Source organism: Cynara cardunculus (genome assembly GCF_001531365.2).
Source record: "Cynara cardunculus var. scolymus isolate 2C chromosome LG 8, CcrdV1, whole genome shotgun sequence".
Taxonomy (NCBI): Eukaryota; Viridiplantae; Streptophyta; class Magnoliopsida; order Asterales; family Asteraceae; genus Cynara; species Cynara cardunculus.
In genome coordinates this window covers 2,257,521-2,274,894 of record NC_037535.1, presented here as the reverse complement: position 1 = coordinate 2,274,894, position 17,374 = coordinate 2,257,521, and the positions used below count along the sequence as shown (strand labels likewise).

Sequence of the window (17,374 nt, the reverse complement as noted above, 5' to 3'; positions counted from 1 at the left end):
AGTCGAATTCGAGCTTGGAAATTGGGTTTCGAGTTCGAGTCGAGTATAGTAACACCCGAGCTCGACTCGCATTATTTACACCCTTAGTCCAAAATCAAGGAGTCAATTTTGGACATTAAAAGATATTTTTTGCTGGTAGTTATTTCCAAAAAAACTATAACTTCTACAACAAAATCACTCACACTTGGTAATGTATCTATTATATTGGCACAAATATTTTTGGTTCTTAAAAAGTGTCGCCTAGCAGAGTACTTTCGCCGTAGTGTTTTTTCCGATCTCTACGCATTTCAGTGCTCCACCTGAAAAGTCGTAAGACCATATATGGGGGTTGACGTCTGCCCAGTGTCGGAAGGTCAAGCCCAAGTACATTAGAGATTTGATCAAAAAAGATCGTGTTTAGCCGATTAATTCTTAATAAATAACCATCGCTCATTTACTACCGCTCGTATTCCCTATGTAGGAAGCCACTCGACCTACGGGAGAGGTACTAGAATGTCATTTCTCTTTACTCAAAAGCCTGTGAAAGCTATCTTCTAGGGGTAGGTACTACGGCCTATAAGAAATATCGAAAAAAGACTTAACCCATTTGACATAAAAGTAGAATAAGGGGCCGTTTACCAAACACTTACTCGGTAAGCGTTTACCAGTAAAATTCAACACTATTACTTACTTATCGGGTAAGATTTTAGTCAATAAAAACGGCATCGTATGCAACAATTTATCCGGTGAGCGCTAACCATGGTAAGAGTCCCCATTCTCACTTACCAGATATGACTCTTGGTCCTTGTCTTGCTCTTACCGGTAAGATTATTGGTCTTTATCATATTCATCCGGTAAATTAATGTGACTTGGTAAGCATACATTTGATATGGCACTATTTTGAGAAAATGTTCCATAAAAACGAGTTCTCTATTAAAAGTTGTGTTTATAGGACACTTTTCAAAAATAACATATAAAATAGCTAATACGACACTTTATTTTAAAAATATTTTAAAAAAATTGTTATGACCGCACACATTTAGAGGGAAAACGATTGTTAAGAAAACATCACAACCCACCACAACTTTCATTACTGCCATACCGTATTCGAAATAAAAATCCGTTCTCTACTATTTTTCGCTCACCTCAATTACCTTACTACCCTCGGTATCTTTTTTCTCAAATATCGTTCCCATTTCTTCCAGACTCCTCCCTTTCGTCTCGGGTAAAAAGAAATAAAAGAAAACCGTTGCAACTACCATGATAGCCGAGAGCATGAAAAACATCCCTCCAAACGTTATTTTGTTTGAAATGGTAAGAAACGTCATTGACACAATCCCACTGACCAATCGGTTTACCGACACTGCTAAACTTGATCCTTGAGCACGTAGCCTCATAGGGAATATTTCTGATGTGTAGACCCATGTGATGGGCCCGAGTCCAATCGAGAAGAATGACACGTCCGCACAAACCGCCACCACGCACAACCCGATGGCCCATGTGGGCTTGTGGTTTAAGTGTTCTAAGAATCTTGAACCCAGGCCCAACCCAGCTAGAGAAATGGCCATGCCCATTGAGCCCAATAGCAATAAGGGCCTCCTACCGAATCGGTCCAAGAAAAAAGCCGAAATCAAAACACAAGAAGTCTTGGCTAGGCCCATGATTATCGTCACCCCAAAAAGCTGTTTCCGGTGGCGGATTCCAGCGGCCTTGAAAACTTCCGGCGTGTAGTAAACCACCGCATCGTTGCCGGAGGCTTGCATGAAGAAGTTGATTCCGATGGCGGCGATAAGAATCCGGCGAAGCGGCGGCGAGGGCTTTAAGAACTCTTTCCAAACTCCTTGGCCTCTAAAAGTGTCGGCACGTGGGTCGCACGCCACCACATCAAGGGCAGCTTTGGTAATTTCCTCCAACCTCACATGTGCCTCCTCTTCAGAGTCTGATGTTTTCCTTAAAACATTCTTGGCCTCACCGACTCTACCCTTCATCACAAGCCACCGTGGCGACTCCGGCATGAACATGACGCCGCCGGCGATACCCACCGCCGGAACGGCAGCAAATCCGACCATCAACCGCCAGTTGATGTGTGAAGGGAGACCCGATAATGCGTAGTTAATAATATAGCCCAATAAAATTCCGATGGTGATAAAGACTTCCGGGAGGGATGTGAGAAGCCCACGTGTCACCGCCGGTGACAATTCCGCGGTGTATACCGGAGCAATCATAAGGGAGTATCCGACACCGATTCCGGCGACCACCCTTCCGGCCATAAGAAACCAGAAATTCGTAGCGAATCCCATGAGCAATGCTCCGATGAAAAAAGTTGCAGCCGCGAGGACGATGGTGTATCGCCGGCCAATCCAGTCGGAGGTTCTGCCGGAGGCGAAAGATCCGATCAAAGAACAAACATTTAGTGAACCCACAAGAATTTCTATTTGGGTTGACGACACCTTCAAGTTATCTTTAATAAACAGCACCGCTCCACTCATTACTCCAATATCTGCACACAGGCATTTCATCAAACACTTGGTTCACCATTTTCAATAACCAATTTCCTCAACAAAATTCATGTTTTTTTACTCAAATCTGGAACTTAACCGACTACACCGACTCATGAAATCATATTTTCATCAGTGTTTGCGAAAAAAGTGAACTGGGTATCGCGAATTAGTGAAGAGATCGAGCAAAATCGTTACTTTAATTGCTATGTTTTCCTAATCTATGATCAATTGCGTCTGCAAATCGAGATAAAGACACGAATTACTTACCGTAACCCAAGAGAATGGAGTTGGTGGAGGCCAAGAGAGCACAGGCAAGAGCATACTTATTGATGAGTGTAGTTCTTGAGGCTTCCATGGAATTCAGTCGTCGAAAAGATGATCTGTTTTCTGTTCGACGAATGGATGATGATGATGATGATGATAATGGCGAGTACAATGGGTGAAACAAAGAGGGTTAAGAGGGAAAAGGGGTTTTGTTTGGTTTATAACCAATTTTGCATGATGTTGGCACTAAAGGGGTGTTTGAGATTCCTTATAAAAATAACTTATTAACTTATTTTTATGTGATATCGATAATAAGCATTTTTAAATGTTTGAATAAATAACTTATATCAGTGTCAAATCAGTAATAATAAAGCTTTGAAAAAGTTAAAACCTTTCTGACTTATAATAAATTGATAAATGATTTTATAAAAAAATATAAGTTGTTTCAAATAATCAATCCCTAACACCCTCTAAGAAAGGGAATTTTACATAAACACACAAATTTAATACAAGGTTTTACTTTTTTTAGCTATTTTCTGATTCAAATTTAATCTTTAGTTTATATTTGAGAAAACCTTGTCACGTATAAAAACAAAGATTAAATTTGAATCAGAATAAGATTGTTGTATTATCTAGACAGACTGAATACCAGAAAAAACAATTCTCTTATGACACTGCATACGTGCAGGCTTCAGTCATTTACTACGAAAATTAATGTGATACAGTTTAGGGTTTATGATTTGAGGTTAGCATTGAAAAACGTGTTTTAAATTAAAAAAAAATACATTTAGGAAGGATTTAACTTGGTAATATTGTATAGCAACCAATTATAATCCATACATAAGATTGTATAGCAACCAATTATAATCCATACATAAGATCCTGTATTATGTACCAACCAATTGTACTTTAAAGTTTGTACCAACTTATTTGGTAATATCATTTTTTGATTGGTAAATGTTAGTACTGATTTTGTACTAACTGCAAGTTACATAAATGTTGGTACTGATTTTGTACTAACTGCAATTTACATAGGGAAAATTGTATCAAAATGAAACCAATTTTCACCTGATTCTTAATTTAGGGAACCAACTTTCAAAATCGTCATTTAGGGGTATCTATCAAACTTTTTGTTTATTTAAATGTTTGGTTGATCTGTTGAACAGGTAACAGGTAATTTAAGGATCTCTATCAAACTTTTGGTTTGATTTGTCAAATTTGATTTAAACTTTAATATTGATACGGATTAGTTAGATATAAAAATCTTGAATGTGATATTTAATATTTAATTTTTATTGCATCAATTAATTTTTCTATTAAACTGATTTTTTTTGCATTAGTAAAAAATAATTTTTATTATTGTAATTTGGATTTTTCTTTTAAAAAAAATCTTCAATTTGATATCTGAATTTTTTTTTAAAAACGAGATTTGAAATGAAAAATAGATTTTATTGCATTGATTTTTTTTTTTAAAACGAATTTTAGTTATTTTTCTATAATTATTTTGCAAATTGGTTTCCCAAAATAAGAATAAGATACAAGTTGGTTCCCCAAAATAGCGATTTTAAAAGTTGGTTCCCCAAAATATAAATCAGTTGAAAGTTGGTTCTATTTTAATGCAATTTTTCCATTTACATATATGAAAACTTGTAAATTTGAATGATTATTTAAAGCTTGCAGATAACACGTCATGTTCAAAAAATTTAATTGGAAGGAACAAATTGCAAACATTCAGATGTTCAAACAAAAAGTTAAAGTTAAAATGTTTGATATTTAATAAATCAAAAATACAAAAATTAATAAATAATTAAATAATTTGGTACCATGGTACTACCTTGGTACTGAACTTTCAATGTGCCAACCAAGTTTTTGTACCTGGTACAGTACTACCAACCGATTAAATATTACTGTGATACGGGAGTTTCAAACTCGAATATTAATATAATATTTAAAATCGAGCTTAAGCATGATTACGGGAAAAAAAAATATTCGAGCTTGAGTTGAGTATTGGTTCTTCAAGTTGAGGCTAAATTTAAAGCGATGATTTTAAATTTAAGTTTAGATCATTGGCATGAAAACGCAACGTATTTTGTTCTGATTCTTATTTTTTATAACGTATTTTAAAAATCTTTATTTTGGTATATCAGATATGATATCTCAAACATTTAGACCAAATTACGTTACACTAAGAGGATGTTTGGCAGTTGCTGAATGGTTTGTTGGTGAATGATTAAGTGGTCAGAATGATTAGGAAACTCTCATGATATAGTGAAAAATGAAATATAATTGTTTGGTAATTATTTACAATGAAATTAGAGCCGATGAATGGACAAGGGAGGCTCATGATACAAAATTATTTAGAGGGTTTTAGAATCATTAAAAGACATTTTTTTTGTCAAACAAGATTCACCTATTAACGATTCAGATGTTACGTCTTAATTGAATATTAAGAGGTAAACAAACAACCCCTAAATAGAAATCAATATAGACAAAAGCACTTTGCATGAGATTTTCTCATATATAAATTATGTATCTAAATATTTTAGGGGGGTTCATTCAATAGAGAACTGACTAGTTTGTGATAACTATGAGATCCAATCTCAACCACAAATCAATCGATAAATTAGGAAACTAATATTTTTGGTAATTTAACTTAAATTTCTAATTAAAGGGCATTTTAGGTATTTAATTTTTTTTATCTCTTTCATCTGTCTCTCTCTTCTGCTTCCGGCCTCTAGTAAACCTTATTTCGAAAAACACCATGTGATACCCAAAATATACCAAGATATACAATGTAATACCCAAAATACATACAATGTGATATTCAAAACACACCAAGTAAACTTTGAGACCGTTATGATACCAACTGTGGTACCATTGTGATATCAACTGTAGTATCCCTATGATAGCTATGTGGAGAGTCATTCAAGGGATAATTAGATACTAATGTGATACACATCATGATCAATGTGATACCTAAAATAAAGTAATTAATCTAATTAAATGAAATTGGAATATTAAGCTAATTAAAGTAAATTGAATAATCAATCCAAATTACTAATTTACCCTTCTATTTTATTTTAAGAAAAATATTAATTATCTTAAATGATTGGCTCACGTTGGATCTCACGGTTATCACAAACTAATTAGTTCTCATTTGATCAGGCCTCATGTTTTAGATGTCACATCTAACGTTATCAAAATACATTATCCAATATAAAATCGAACCGAAAAATACACTTTGCATTTTAATGCAGTTTAACTTTAAAATAATCAACATAAAACAAACCAATAAGAACAATAATTACAAAGTAATTTTTAAATAAACATCCAATGTTCGATTTTACGCATTATTGTTATCCGTTCAACTAACAACCAAATGTTTTATGTACCAGTTTTATTCGTTTTCTTTCGTTTACGTCTTTATTTCTTTGTCGTGAATCCATCTTGATGAAGACACTCCTTTGGTACACATTCACCATTTCGTTTACGTTTGTATGTTTGCTTTTGTTTAAATTTGTTGCACTACTATATTATCAGTTTGGTCGTTTTCAAATCTGATGATAACAGCTTGCCTACAGCAAAACATGATAAACTCCCCAAAGATACCAAAATAAAGAATAGAGCCAAGCATTCCATATGGCTCCACGTCAAGATTCCTTTGATAAGTTAAGATCAAACGACCCCAGTAGATCTCACATAAACATATAACCTAAAGACAGGTTGTATATAGACATATTCTTTACAGGTTTAAAATGGAGTAAGGTGTGTGTTTTGGTAGTGAGGTCAAACTTGTTAGAGTACCACATCGGCTAGACTTGAACCATTTATCTTGTATATATGTTGGAACCTCTCCTTTCTTTAAGGGATCTTTTGGAGAGTCATATGGGGATTCCACATAAGGACTCGACATTCTAGCTAGCCCCTTCTTGACACCCTGGGACAATTTGTGTCCATCTAGCCTCCGTTGGAGAACGCGTGCTAGAGTTCTATAGCAGCTAGACTTGGGTTAGTTCTCTTTATATATGTTGGAACCTCCTCTTTCTCATCAAGGGCTATGACGTTTTTCAAGGCATAACTTACAATGGCAAAATCTCTATCAATCTCTCTCTCCCCCTCTCTCTCTCTATACACACACACACACACACACACACACATATATATATATATATATATATATATATATATATCGAGAGAGATTATTGTCGTAGTGAAGATATGTTAAGATTGTTGAGCTGTGAGTTAATGATTGAATAACATTAAAAACTTATAAAAAACCCTGATGGAAACCTCATTTTCAGGTTTTTTACTTTTAAAAACATTCATAGTGGTGGGAACTTTAAAAAAACACATTTTGAATACTCTTAAGAGGATATTTAATTCGCAGATTCTGAAGCAATTTGATGAAATTTAAATGTTGAATTCTATTGATCAAATTTCATTCATTTGTTTGGTTCATTTTTTTTCCATGAAATGAATCCAAATTTTGTTCATTTGGATTGATGATTGGTTCTAAAAATTACAATATTTAAATTGAAAATTTGATAATTGATTTATAAATTATAATAAAAAAATAAAGTTAATTCAATTTTAATCCAATTTATTTTATTATAACTATTTAATATTTTTGGGTACAAAAAAAATAAAAATTAAATGGTATTTAGCCCACTAATATGAAGCCCATTTACCCCATAGCTCCACAATCCATTCATGACATATTTTTCTAGAATAAAAGTTAAATTATTAGTTTTCCTCTAATTTTTATATATAAATATAAATAATATAACTTTTTTAAAAGGAATTTTTTTATTTATAAAAACATCCAAAACAAACAAAGAAAAATAACCCAAAACAACACAAAGAAAAAAAAAACGAAACCTAAACAACGTGAGCGTAATTGAGAACACGACCAAAAGAAACCATCACAAAAATAAAACGAAGAACGCTAAAACGAAATTCAGTCGATACCCGTACATGGAATAGGAGGAGGAGTTAACCATCGATACATTGGTCCCTGCACCAATCCGACCAAGAGAGTCTGAAATCTTTAGCACGCTTTGAAAACCCAATTGAACGAGAGAAGTTATGGTTGAAAAAGTGATTGATTTGTCGATTGTTGACCACTTTAAAAGTCTGATTGTTCTATTGAACCCAAATCGTGTAAAGAGTATACCAAACCACCGCCTTCCAATATATCCTAATGGGGTTTCGAGTCACGATAGTGTTTGTACATGCAATAAGATCATCTAGATAGATACATGGCGAAATGCTCCTACCAACTCTTTGGCACCTGACGAAACAATGTTCGAGACATTCAATAGCTTATCACAACATGGGTAAAGAATGTAATCAAGATCAAAAGTACCAGGAGGTCACATGTTCAAATCGAAGGAGGAATAAAAATCTTCTTGTGGCCACACAGGTTCAAATGCGGTGACTCCAAGCTATCTGCAAAACATGTGGTCGCCCTCGGATTAGTCGACTAGCATAGCGGATTGGACATCCAGATTAATAATAAAAAAAGTCATCATCCTCACTCAACCACCAAACCTGCTTGTGCCTCTCATGAACCCCCATCGGGGCTTTATGAACCATGGAATCCAACTCTCCCACATCACCACCCATCCTTCCCTCCCGAGAACCACCCCAAGCATCACCACATCTAGTCATACAATTTTGGTCTAAAACCCCTTTTTCCCTTTTCAACCTTTCGCGTAGCCTGTAATTATGCAACCGTTTATCATAAACAATTGTATTACGTAACTTACAAGTCTTATGTTACACGTTCTAAAAGATGTATATGAAAACGAAATAAAGCGTATACGCAACATATTTGAATCAAAATCATACAACAAACGAATAAAAACAATCACACATAAAAACCTAAACTATGAATCTAACAAATATCTTGAATATCCCAATATTATTTTTCTTTACACAAAATGAACCTCAACTAGTCCAATTGGGGGCAAAATAGTAATTTCACATCAAGAAAACCCAAAGATCAACGTGTCAAAAAGATGAGGTTTCTGTAACGTGTGGTCATCACACATCCCTTTTTTTCATTTCTTCCTTCTTTGTTACTAAATCTTGTAGATATTTTCATTCTCAAAATTTTGTAAGAAAATCAAGACTCCATAAAACCCCAAATCCACCGCACAAAAATTGGAACCTTTCCTTTTTACAATATTTTAAAGAATATTTTCAAGATTTTTTAGGTAACCAAGAATGGCCGCGGTGGCCCAATTTCACATGTTTCCGGCGAACCCCCACCATAAAACCACCCAATCGCCGGTTACCCAACTGGGTTTCTGCCGGAGCTCGGTCTTGTGGGAACCGATCCCACCGTTTTCTGGCCGGAAAGTGTGTTTGCAGCCGTGTAGGTCGTTTAGGAGTGAGGAAGGGAAAAATGGAGGTGGAAAAGAAAAGGGAAATACACGAAGAAATGTATTGGGAGCTATCAAGTCTTTGATCTTGTCGAATGATAATTCGATGGAAAAATTGGAAGAGAAATTATCAAGGGTTAGTTCTTCAAATTCCCACAAATCTTTGATCATAAAACTTTGAAAATTTATGCTTTTATTGTTGTATATTTGTAATTTATGCTTTTATTGTTCCTACAAAATGATAATTTTGAAAGTTGGTTCCCAAAAATAAAAATCAGGTGAAAGTTGGTTCCATTTTGATGCAATTTTTCCTTTGTAATTTATGCTTAAAACCCAAGTTTTATAATTAGATATCTTGTTGAAATATTGAGGTCAATTTGGTTTGGTAGATTTGGTAGGAATTGGAATTGGAATTGGAATTGGAATTGGAATTGGAATTGGATTGGGATTTGGAATTGAATTCCATTCCAATCCTATGTTCGGTTTGAACCACGAGGTTGGTATTCTATGGATTTCATAGGATTTATATAGACATTTATTTTGTAATAATTAATTAATAAAAAGATAATTTAATTATTTTTATAATTTATTTTTATAAATTATTAAAAAAAAGGGGAATTCAATTTCATTCCAAATCTTACAAACCAAACACATCCGAAGATTCAAAATACTCCAAATCCAAATCCAAGTCCATCAAGAAACTAGTTTGGTTTTCATCAAACCGAACGTTCCCTAAGGGAAGTCCGGAATGGAACAAGGATTTGGAATTGAATTCCATTCCAGTTATGGTTTAAAGGGAAGTCCGGAATTGAAATCTCTAACGAAATCCCACGAACATTGGATTTCCAATGTCATGGGATAGTTGGCATTTTATATGATTTATTTTTAAAAATGTTTAACATTTGATTTTTATTAATGTAATTATTTTTATTATTATATATAATTTGTTTTTTTTTAATAAACTATCTATACGTAATATTACACGCAAATATTACTAAATCCCGTGAAATACCGACAACCCCCATTGGATTTCTAAATCCTATGTTTATGGGATTTCAACTCCAAGCAATCTTTCAAACCAAGCATGGGATCGGAATGGAATTGAATTCCAAATTCCTACGAATCCTATCCAATCCTATAAATCAAGCAGGATTTAGTAATGTTCTAAAATACGTTGAAAACATTTGTTTTATAATAATCAATTAATAAAAAAGTAATTTAATTATTTTTATATCATTTCTATGAATTATTTATAAAAAATGGAATTCAATTCCATTCCACATCAGATATCGCAAATCCTTCCATGAAATCCAGATCCCTCGAAACCGTTCTATACGCTTATGATTAGATTAACGTGATATAATGTTGTTCCTTAATTACCCTTTCTGATAATGTCGTAGATTGCTCTTCATTTTGGGAGATATATTGTGACGATGATGAGCACCGGAGTGATTTTGTCAATTGGATTCAATTTATCGGGTTAGCTAATTACCGTCTCTTCGTTTGATAAGGATTATGCAAAATCAGATGATTTTTATTCAGAAATATTGACGTCAAATCGTTGAATGAAGGTGGAGATGGTCAAATGAACGATTTAATTTGGTATAGTTGGGTTGGAGGCATTATCATTGGAACTATGATCGGTTCAAATATGGTCTTGGATGAAGTTAGTCGAGCCGGTCCTCGTAATGTTGTCATAACCGGAAGGTACCCATCTCTCGTTATGCTCTAAATTGATGAAATTTTTAGTTCTGTGGTCGTATTATGCTAAAAAGAAAGTGATGTAGGTTTAAAAAACGACACTTTTTTGCGAAATAGCGGTGTAGTAATGTTAATGTCCACGCGGCATCATTTGGTCGCTACAACAAGTCAACATGATCGGTTTTATAGGACGCCAAATATGTCTAAATGTCTTAATAAACTACTTTATAAGAAAATTTGTAAAAGTAGGTTGTTATTTCACGCATTTCCCATGTGTAACAGGTTATCCTATGTGGTTTCCATGTCATTTTAAGTTTGACACGTCATCGAAGAAAAACTTGTTCAAAAGGTAGCAGGTTACCCAATGCTATAACGGGCAATATTTTGAAAGTACGATGCCCTAATAGAAAATATTTTGAAAGTATATTGTTGTAATAAGAAAAAGTGAGAGTACAATGATATAATAAAGAAATTTGTAAAAGTAGGTTACTATTTCGTGCATTTTACCCTTTGAAAAAAATGTCCTATAAAAAGATGGGTTTATAGGTCAAAAGTGTCCTATAAAATAGCTAATGCGACATTTTCTGTTAAAATTGTCCTAAAAACTTGTTAAGACGTCCAAAAGTTTCCTATAAACTTATTACAACGCCTTTAGATATCATGCTTTATGTTTTGGTTCTATAAATTAAGTCTTACAAAGCTGTCTATTAGGACGCTTAGAAATTGGTGGCGTCCTATAAATCTAATTTTGTTGTAGTGTGTAAAAGTGTTGCAGGAAGTTGATAACGACGTTTATGGGGGTCCTAACAAGTTTTTTTAGTATATTTTTGAAATAAAACGTTCTATTCGCTTTTTTACAAGACACTTTTGAGAAGTGTCCTATGAACACATCTTTTTACGTAGGAACGATGGTCGGTTTGCGATAGAAAACTGGAAACAAGTTGTGATCAGATAATCTACACGTGATCCTTTCTACGGTATGCTCGTGCGATTCCACTTATTAACGGTTCGTAATTGCTTGGTTACAGTACTAGAGGGCTCGGAAAAGCACTTGCTCGTGAATTCCTACTTTCCGGAGATCGTGTAGTTATTGCTTCACGAAGGTAATATTCAAAGCCATGAAACCTTTTTCTATTTCCTACATAAATTAATCACATCAAACCAAACGAACCTAGTATATCCCACCTGGAGGTGGGCCCAGGAAGGGTAAGATGTATGCAGACTTGACCTCTACCCCTAACAGTATAGAGCGGTTCTTCCCATAAAACGTGAAAAGCGTGAGTAAGAGAGAACGTCGGTTTTGAAAAACTTTATCAACCGATGCTTGTATTTCCGTTTTGTTTTTGTCAGTGAAAAATCCGTAGATATGACGATTAAAGAACTTGAAGAAAACTTGCAAGAAGGTATGGCAACCGCAATGAGCTCGTCAAGGAAAAATTTGGTCAATGCGAAAGTAGTAGGCACTTCATGTGACGTATGTGATCCTGAAGATGTTCGGAATTTGGCGGACTTTGCCGTCAACGAACTCGGTTCCATTGACATTTGGGTGAGAAATTCATAATTAATTTAATATTAGAGCTTCGTGTTTAAGACGGTTCGGAAGTTTAAACCTACGTAACTTTCGTGATCGCTAATCCCGTTGTTTTACAGATAAACAATGCCGGGACTAACAAAGGTTTCAGACCGTTGTTGCAGTTTACCGACGAAGATATAAAACAGGTCCGTGTTTGCCTACGAGATTAGTTTCTAAAACAACTGTATTTGCTTCCGAGTTCTATATCTCGAGAACTTTTGAAAATTTTAGGATCATCGTTACAACAAAATTGGCCCTGTAGGACGTTAAATATGTCTAAATGTCTTAATAGACTGCTTTATAGGACCAAACAGTTTCAGTGTTTTATGAAAAAGTTTTCAAAATGTTCTATAAAAAACTAGAGTAAATTCTGATTTTCGTCCCTGTAGTTTGTTAATAATTCTGATTTTCGTCCCTGTGGTTTAGAAATTCCGATTTTTGTCCCAATGGTTTATAATTTATTGCTTTTTTCGTCCCTGGACTAAAAAAGTAAAGTATAAGGGACCAAAAAAGTAAAGAATTGTAAACCATAGGGACTGAAACAACATTTTGTAAATCATAAGGACAAAAATAGCAATGAATTACAAACTATACGGACAAAAACCGCAACTTCTGAACCTTGGGGATAAAACGCAGTTTTTAACAAACCATAGGGACAAAAATGTAACTTACTCAAAAAATTAAGGGGTCGTTTACCTAAACGAGTTAACATTGTAATTTATTTTACCGTGTAAGATTGTAGTACATCAAAATGATATCTTATGCAACAATTTATCCGGTAAGCGCTTACCCGGGTAAGAGTCATCACATTCACTTACCGAGTGAGACTCTTCATCTTTATCATTGCTCTTATCGGGTAAGATTTTTGACTCTTGCCATGTTTGGATAAACGTTAGTAAACGGCCCCTAAGAGTTTCAAAAGTGTCCTAAAAGATTTGAAAGTACGCCTAAAAGCATACTATCAACTTATTGCAACACTTTTGTGTACGTTACACAATCGTCTTGTCCTTTAAACTTAAGTCCTATGAAGCAGTCTATTATGACATTTAGACATATTTGGTGTCCCATAAAGCCGATTTTGTTTTGCAGGGCATTCTTGCCCTTTTCAGCACTCTTCATCGACGTTCTTCCTTAACGGGTTCATATACTGTTTCATCTTGCTTTAAACCAACTTCCTTTTTCCGGTTTTGAACAGATTGTGTCAACAAACTTGGTCGGGTCGATACTTTGCACCCGTGAAGCCATGCGTGTCATGAGCAACCAACATAAAGCAGGTCATATTTTTAACATGGACGGTGCTGGCTCCGGTGGATCAAGCACACCTTTGACAGCCGTGTAAGCTCTTTCTCTACTAGAGATCGTTTCTGTTGGAGTCCCACATCGGCTGACCATCTGTACTCGTCTAGCCCCCTCATCTGCCCCCTCGACACCGTGGGACAATCTGTGCCCATCTAACCTCCACTTTTGGGGGGGGAGACGTGTTCAGCTCTTTTGGAGAGTACTCTAATGGGGTTCTACATATTTGATATTTCTCACGTTCTTTTCTGACGACACTTGCTTTGTTTGATCTCCTTGTCGCTATTCCAGATACGGTTCGACAAAATGTGGTCTTAGACAACTTCAATCGTCATTATTCAAAGAGTGCCGAAAGTCCAAAGTCGGAGTTCATACGGCTTCTCCAGGCATGGTGCTAACGGATTTGCTCTTGAGGTACAAAAATCTCTTCGCGCTACGATAAAATCAGGTTTATAGAACGCCAAAAATGTCCAAATATCCTAGTAGAACACTATTAGGTTCGTTAAAAACTTGGCTTTCTGTATGAAACTCCCTCCTAGAAGCTTACTAAATAAGCCACTTTCTATATCATTAAGCCACTACCAAACAGTCGTGCATAGCTGATCGAATAAGCAATGAGTCCCATTAAGCTCATTAAGCTGCTAACATTAAGCTCATTAAGCTGCTAACAGACAACTTAAGTCTAGAAAGTAATCTATTAAGACATTTAGAAATTATTCACGTCCTGTGAACCCGATTTTGTTGTAGTATGGTGTCTTCGACTTGTTTTGATCCAAAAGGTTTTACTAAAAAGCGTCGTTTTTTGGGCAGTGGATCGACTATTCAGAATAAGCAGATGTTTAACATTATCTGCGAGTTACCCGAGACGGTTGCTAGAACATTGGTACCACGGATGAGGGTCGTAAAAGGAAGCGGAAAAGCGATTAATTACTTGACTCCTCCGAGAATTTTACTTGCTTTGGTCACCGCATGGTTAAGACGAGGCCGCTGGTTTGATGACAAGGTAAAATCATAGAAACTTCTAGAACTTCTTCGTTTGTTTCGTTTCACCTATTCTTTCTAACATCGAGCCCGAGCACTGCTCATCTGTCAATGAGATGCTTGCGCTGATTTACCAACCCCATGAAGACCATGGGACTGGTGCAGTGGGGATGCTCTGAACCTCTAAGGGCCTGTTTGGCAATTGCTGAATAGTTTGGTGCAGAATGATTAAGAGGCTCTCATGATATAGTGTAAAATGAAATATAATTGTTTGGTAATTGTGTACAATGAAATTAGGGCTCTTAATGGTTAAGAGAGTTCCAGGATACAAAATCATTCAGAGGGTTTTAGAACCATTAAGAGGCAGCCTTTTTTTTTGCCAAACAAGATTCACCTCTTAACGATTCAGATGTTGCCTCTTAATGAAACTATTAAGAAGGTTGAGATCTACCAGTAACCCAGATACTGCTATGCCAATGACTCGTTGGTTGAATCAAATGGGTTATAACTAGAGATCTTGTTAAAATCTCTTGTATTCTGCAGGGAAGAGCATTATATGCAGCAGAAGCGGATCGGCTAAGAAACTGGGCCGAAAGCCGGGCTCGTTTTTCTTTCACGGACGCCATGGAAATGTACACCGAAAACACTTGGGTGTCCGTCTTTTCGCTTTCTGTGGTTTGTGCGTTCATTATCCTCTCTAGCACCACCGGCAACGCTTCCGGGCACATAGACAACTTTCATCTTCTCTAAGTTCCAAATGTAATTACACAACATTATAAGATCACACGAGTGTTGCACGGGGATAACGGCAATCAGTCGGGTTTTTCCGTTAAAGAAATAGTTGGGTGTCTGTTCTTTTTCGTTCATCGATATCTTTGGATGGTTTGATCCGCAAGGCACTACTACAGACGGGTTAACAGTATCCGGTTAGAATAGCAGATATCCGTTAAGATGCTTATCGATTAAATGTGTATAGTTGTTAGATCCTCATTGCGAATTCGATGTCACATAAATTTATTGTTATTGTTGCTATTGATTCTAACTCATAACGGGTGTCTTATACTGGTATTTAAGATGTAAAGTTTTGAACATTTAGTTACCCGGGTAACTGGTGGAAGCATTAACCGGTTATTATACTGGTGTGACGAGCGATGTGGTATTCAACTCAGTATTATTTGCTGACGTGATCAGTGATATGATTTTTTTTAATCTAAAGTTAGTTTTCAACCAGTTACTCGAATACTTAAATGTTTAAAATTTTATATCTTAAACAACAAAATGAAAATTTTAAAAATACATTATATAAAATAGAAATGAAATTAAAGTAAATAAATAATTTTTTAATACAATTTATGTAAATGAAAATGTTAGGCGGGTATAAAGGAGGTAAACGGTGGACGAGACCTTGGTCCAACATTCTTGCCACTTGGCCGCCGCATGTCACGCCGCCACTCAATCATATGCCCATGTGAACTCTGGGGGCCACCACGCGCTTTACGGGGACCACATATAAAACAATCAACAAATTATAGGGTGCTAAATTGATAATTCAAAAACATTTAGGGACTAAACTGTAACCATTTAAAAAGCCAAATAGATCACAGCCGGTGGAATCCATTTTAGCCGGCTCATTGACGCCAGCTTATTCCTTAGCATTTCATGACTTTTTAACCCATTAAAATTCTAAAAATATAACCTTATATACTAATCAATTTATTTAATTATATTAAATTCTAGCTTTAGATGAAAAAATCACGTAAAACAATATATTACTATATCAATTCTTAGTTATCTATACTATATTATAAAGCATTTGACAAAAACTCTTAAAAATCATTTTTATGTCTGAAGTACTGTATATTAATGCATATTACTTAAAATTCAATATTACAATTAAATTATGCATAAATACAACTTATTAAAGCTCTATATTTGAATTCGCATAATTAACTGCAAATAAACATAACCAATTAGAGGATAATCAGCTCATTTTAAATTATAAAAAATCTAAAATTATTATTAGGATAATTATCGAGTTATAACAAAAAAAACTAATTATTATCTTTATAAGAAAATTATATTATTAAACCAAATATACATTACTTCGTTATTAAACCTAAATTAAATTATGATAAAAAAAATTGAATTAGAAAATTACACAAAAAATAAGAATTTTAAATAGTTAATTTAATATTAATATCGATATAATTTTGTCAAAATTTTATGATATTTTCAAATTTATATTTTATTCAAAAATAAAAACATTATCGTTTTTTCAAAATCACATAAGACCATACTATAACATCGATTGAGATAACGAATAGAATGAAATATTAAAATCAAGATATATCTCGCTGCATTGCATAAATACTCTTCTAGTTATAATATACGAGTTCTTAAATGATTAAGTCTCATTATTTATATACTTAAAATAAAGACATTTTATTATTTATTTTTTAAAAATCCATAACAATTTTATATTCATAAAAAACGTTATGGGTCTAATTAAAAATTAATTTAAATTATTATTTATTAAATAAAAATATATTTCTAAAATCCTAAAAATGGACCAACCAGGCTGCCTGCCAACGATGCCAAATGGTGCAACATCTTGCCTTCCAAAAGAAGCTATATATTATTATTATTCCAATTAAAAGTCGTCTTTTTTTGGAAAATAATTAACTTAAGATTTA

The 17,374-nt window shown here is 34.5% G+C and overlaps 2 protein-coding genes across 2 annotated transcripts; one reads left to right on the top strand and one right to left on the bottom strand.

Annotated features, from left to right (window-relative positions):
* Window positions 1-1,064: 1,064 nt before the first annotated feature.
* Window positions 1,065-2,869, bottom strand: LOC112517322 (polyol transporter 5-like). Its single transcript, XM_025124720.1, has 2 exons — window positions 2,748-2,869; window positions 1,065-2,479 (listed from the first exon to the last, which is right to left on the bottom strand). Exons 1-2 carry the CDS (start codon window positions 2,833-2,835, stop codon window positions 1,110-1,112), a joined length of 1,458 nt encoding a protein of 485 aa, XP_024980488.1. The 5' UTR covers window positions 2,836-2,869; the 3' UTR covers window positions 1,065-1,109.
* A 6,042-nt stretch (window positions 2,870-8,911) lies between these two features.
* Window positions 8,912-15,774, top strand: LOC112517125 (probable chlorophyll(ide) b reductase NYC1, chloroplastic). The gene is given in 11 exon segments (XM_025124459.1): window positions 8,912-9,266; window positions 10,531-10,609; window positions 10,702-10,837; window positions 11,860-11,934; window positions 12,182-12,377; window positions 12,482-12,550; window positions 13,600-13,739; window positions 13,992-14,114; window positions 14,511-14,703; window positions 15,225-15,392; window positions 15,394-15,774. Coding segments are annotated over 11 exon segments (1,491 nt in total). The 5' UTR covers window positions 8,912-8,972; the 3' UTR covers window positions 15,412-15,774.
* The last annotated feature ends 1,600 nt before the right edge of the window (window positions 15,775-17,374 follow it).

Bases quoted from the DNA above. Each gene is read 5' to 3' on its own strand.
- LOC112517322 (XM_025124720.1), bottom strand. From the start codon at position 2,835: ATGGAAGCCTCAAGAACTACACTCATCAATAAGTATGCTCTTGCCTGT. The intron at 2,480-2,747 runs GTAAGTAATTCG...GCCTGTGTGCAG, and splicing joins CTCCATTCTCTTGGGTTACG to ATATTGGAGTAATGAGTGGA.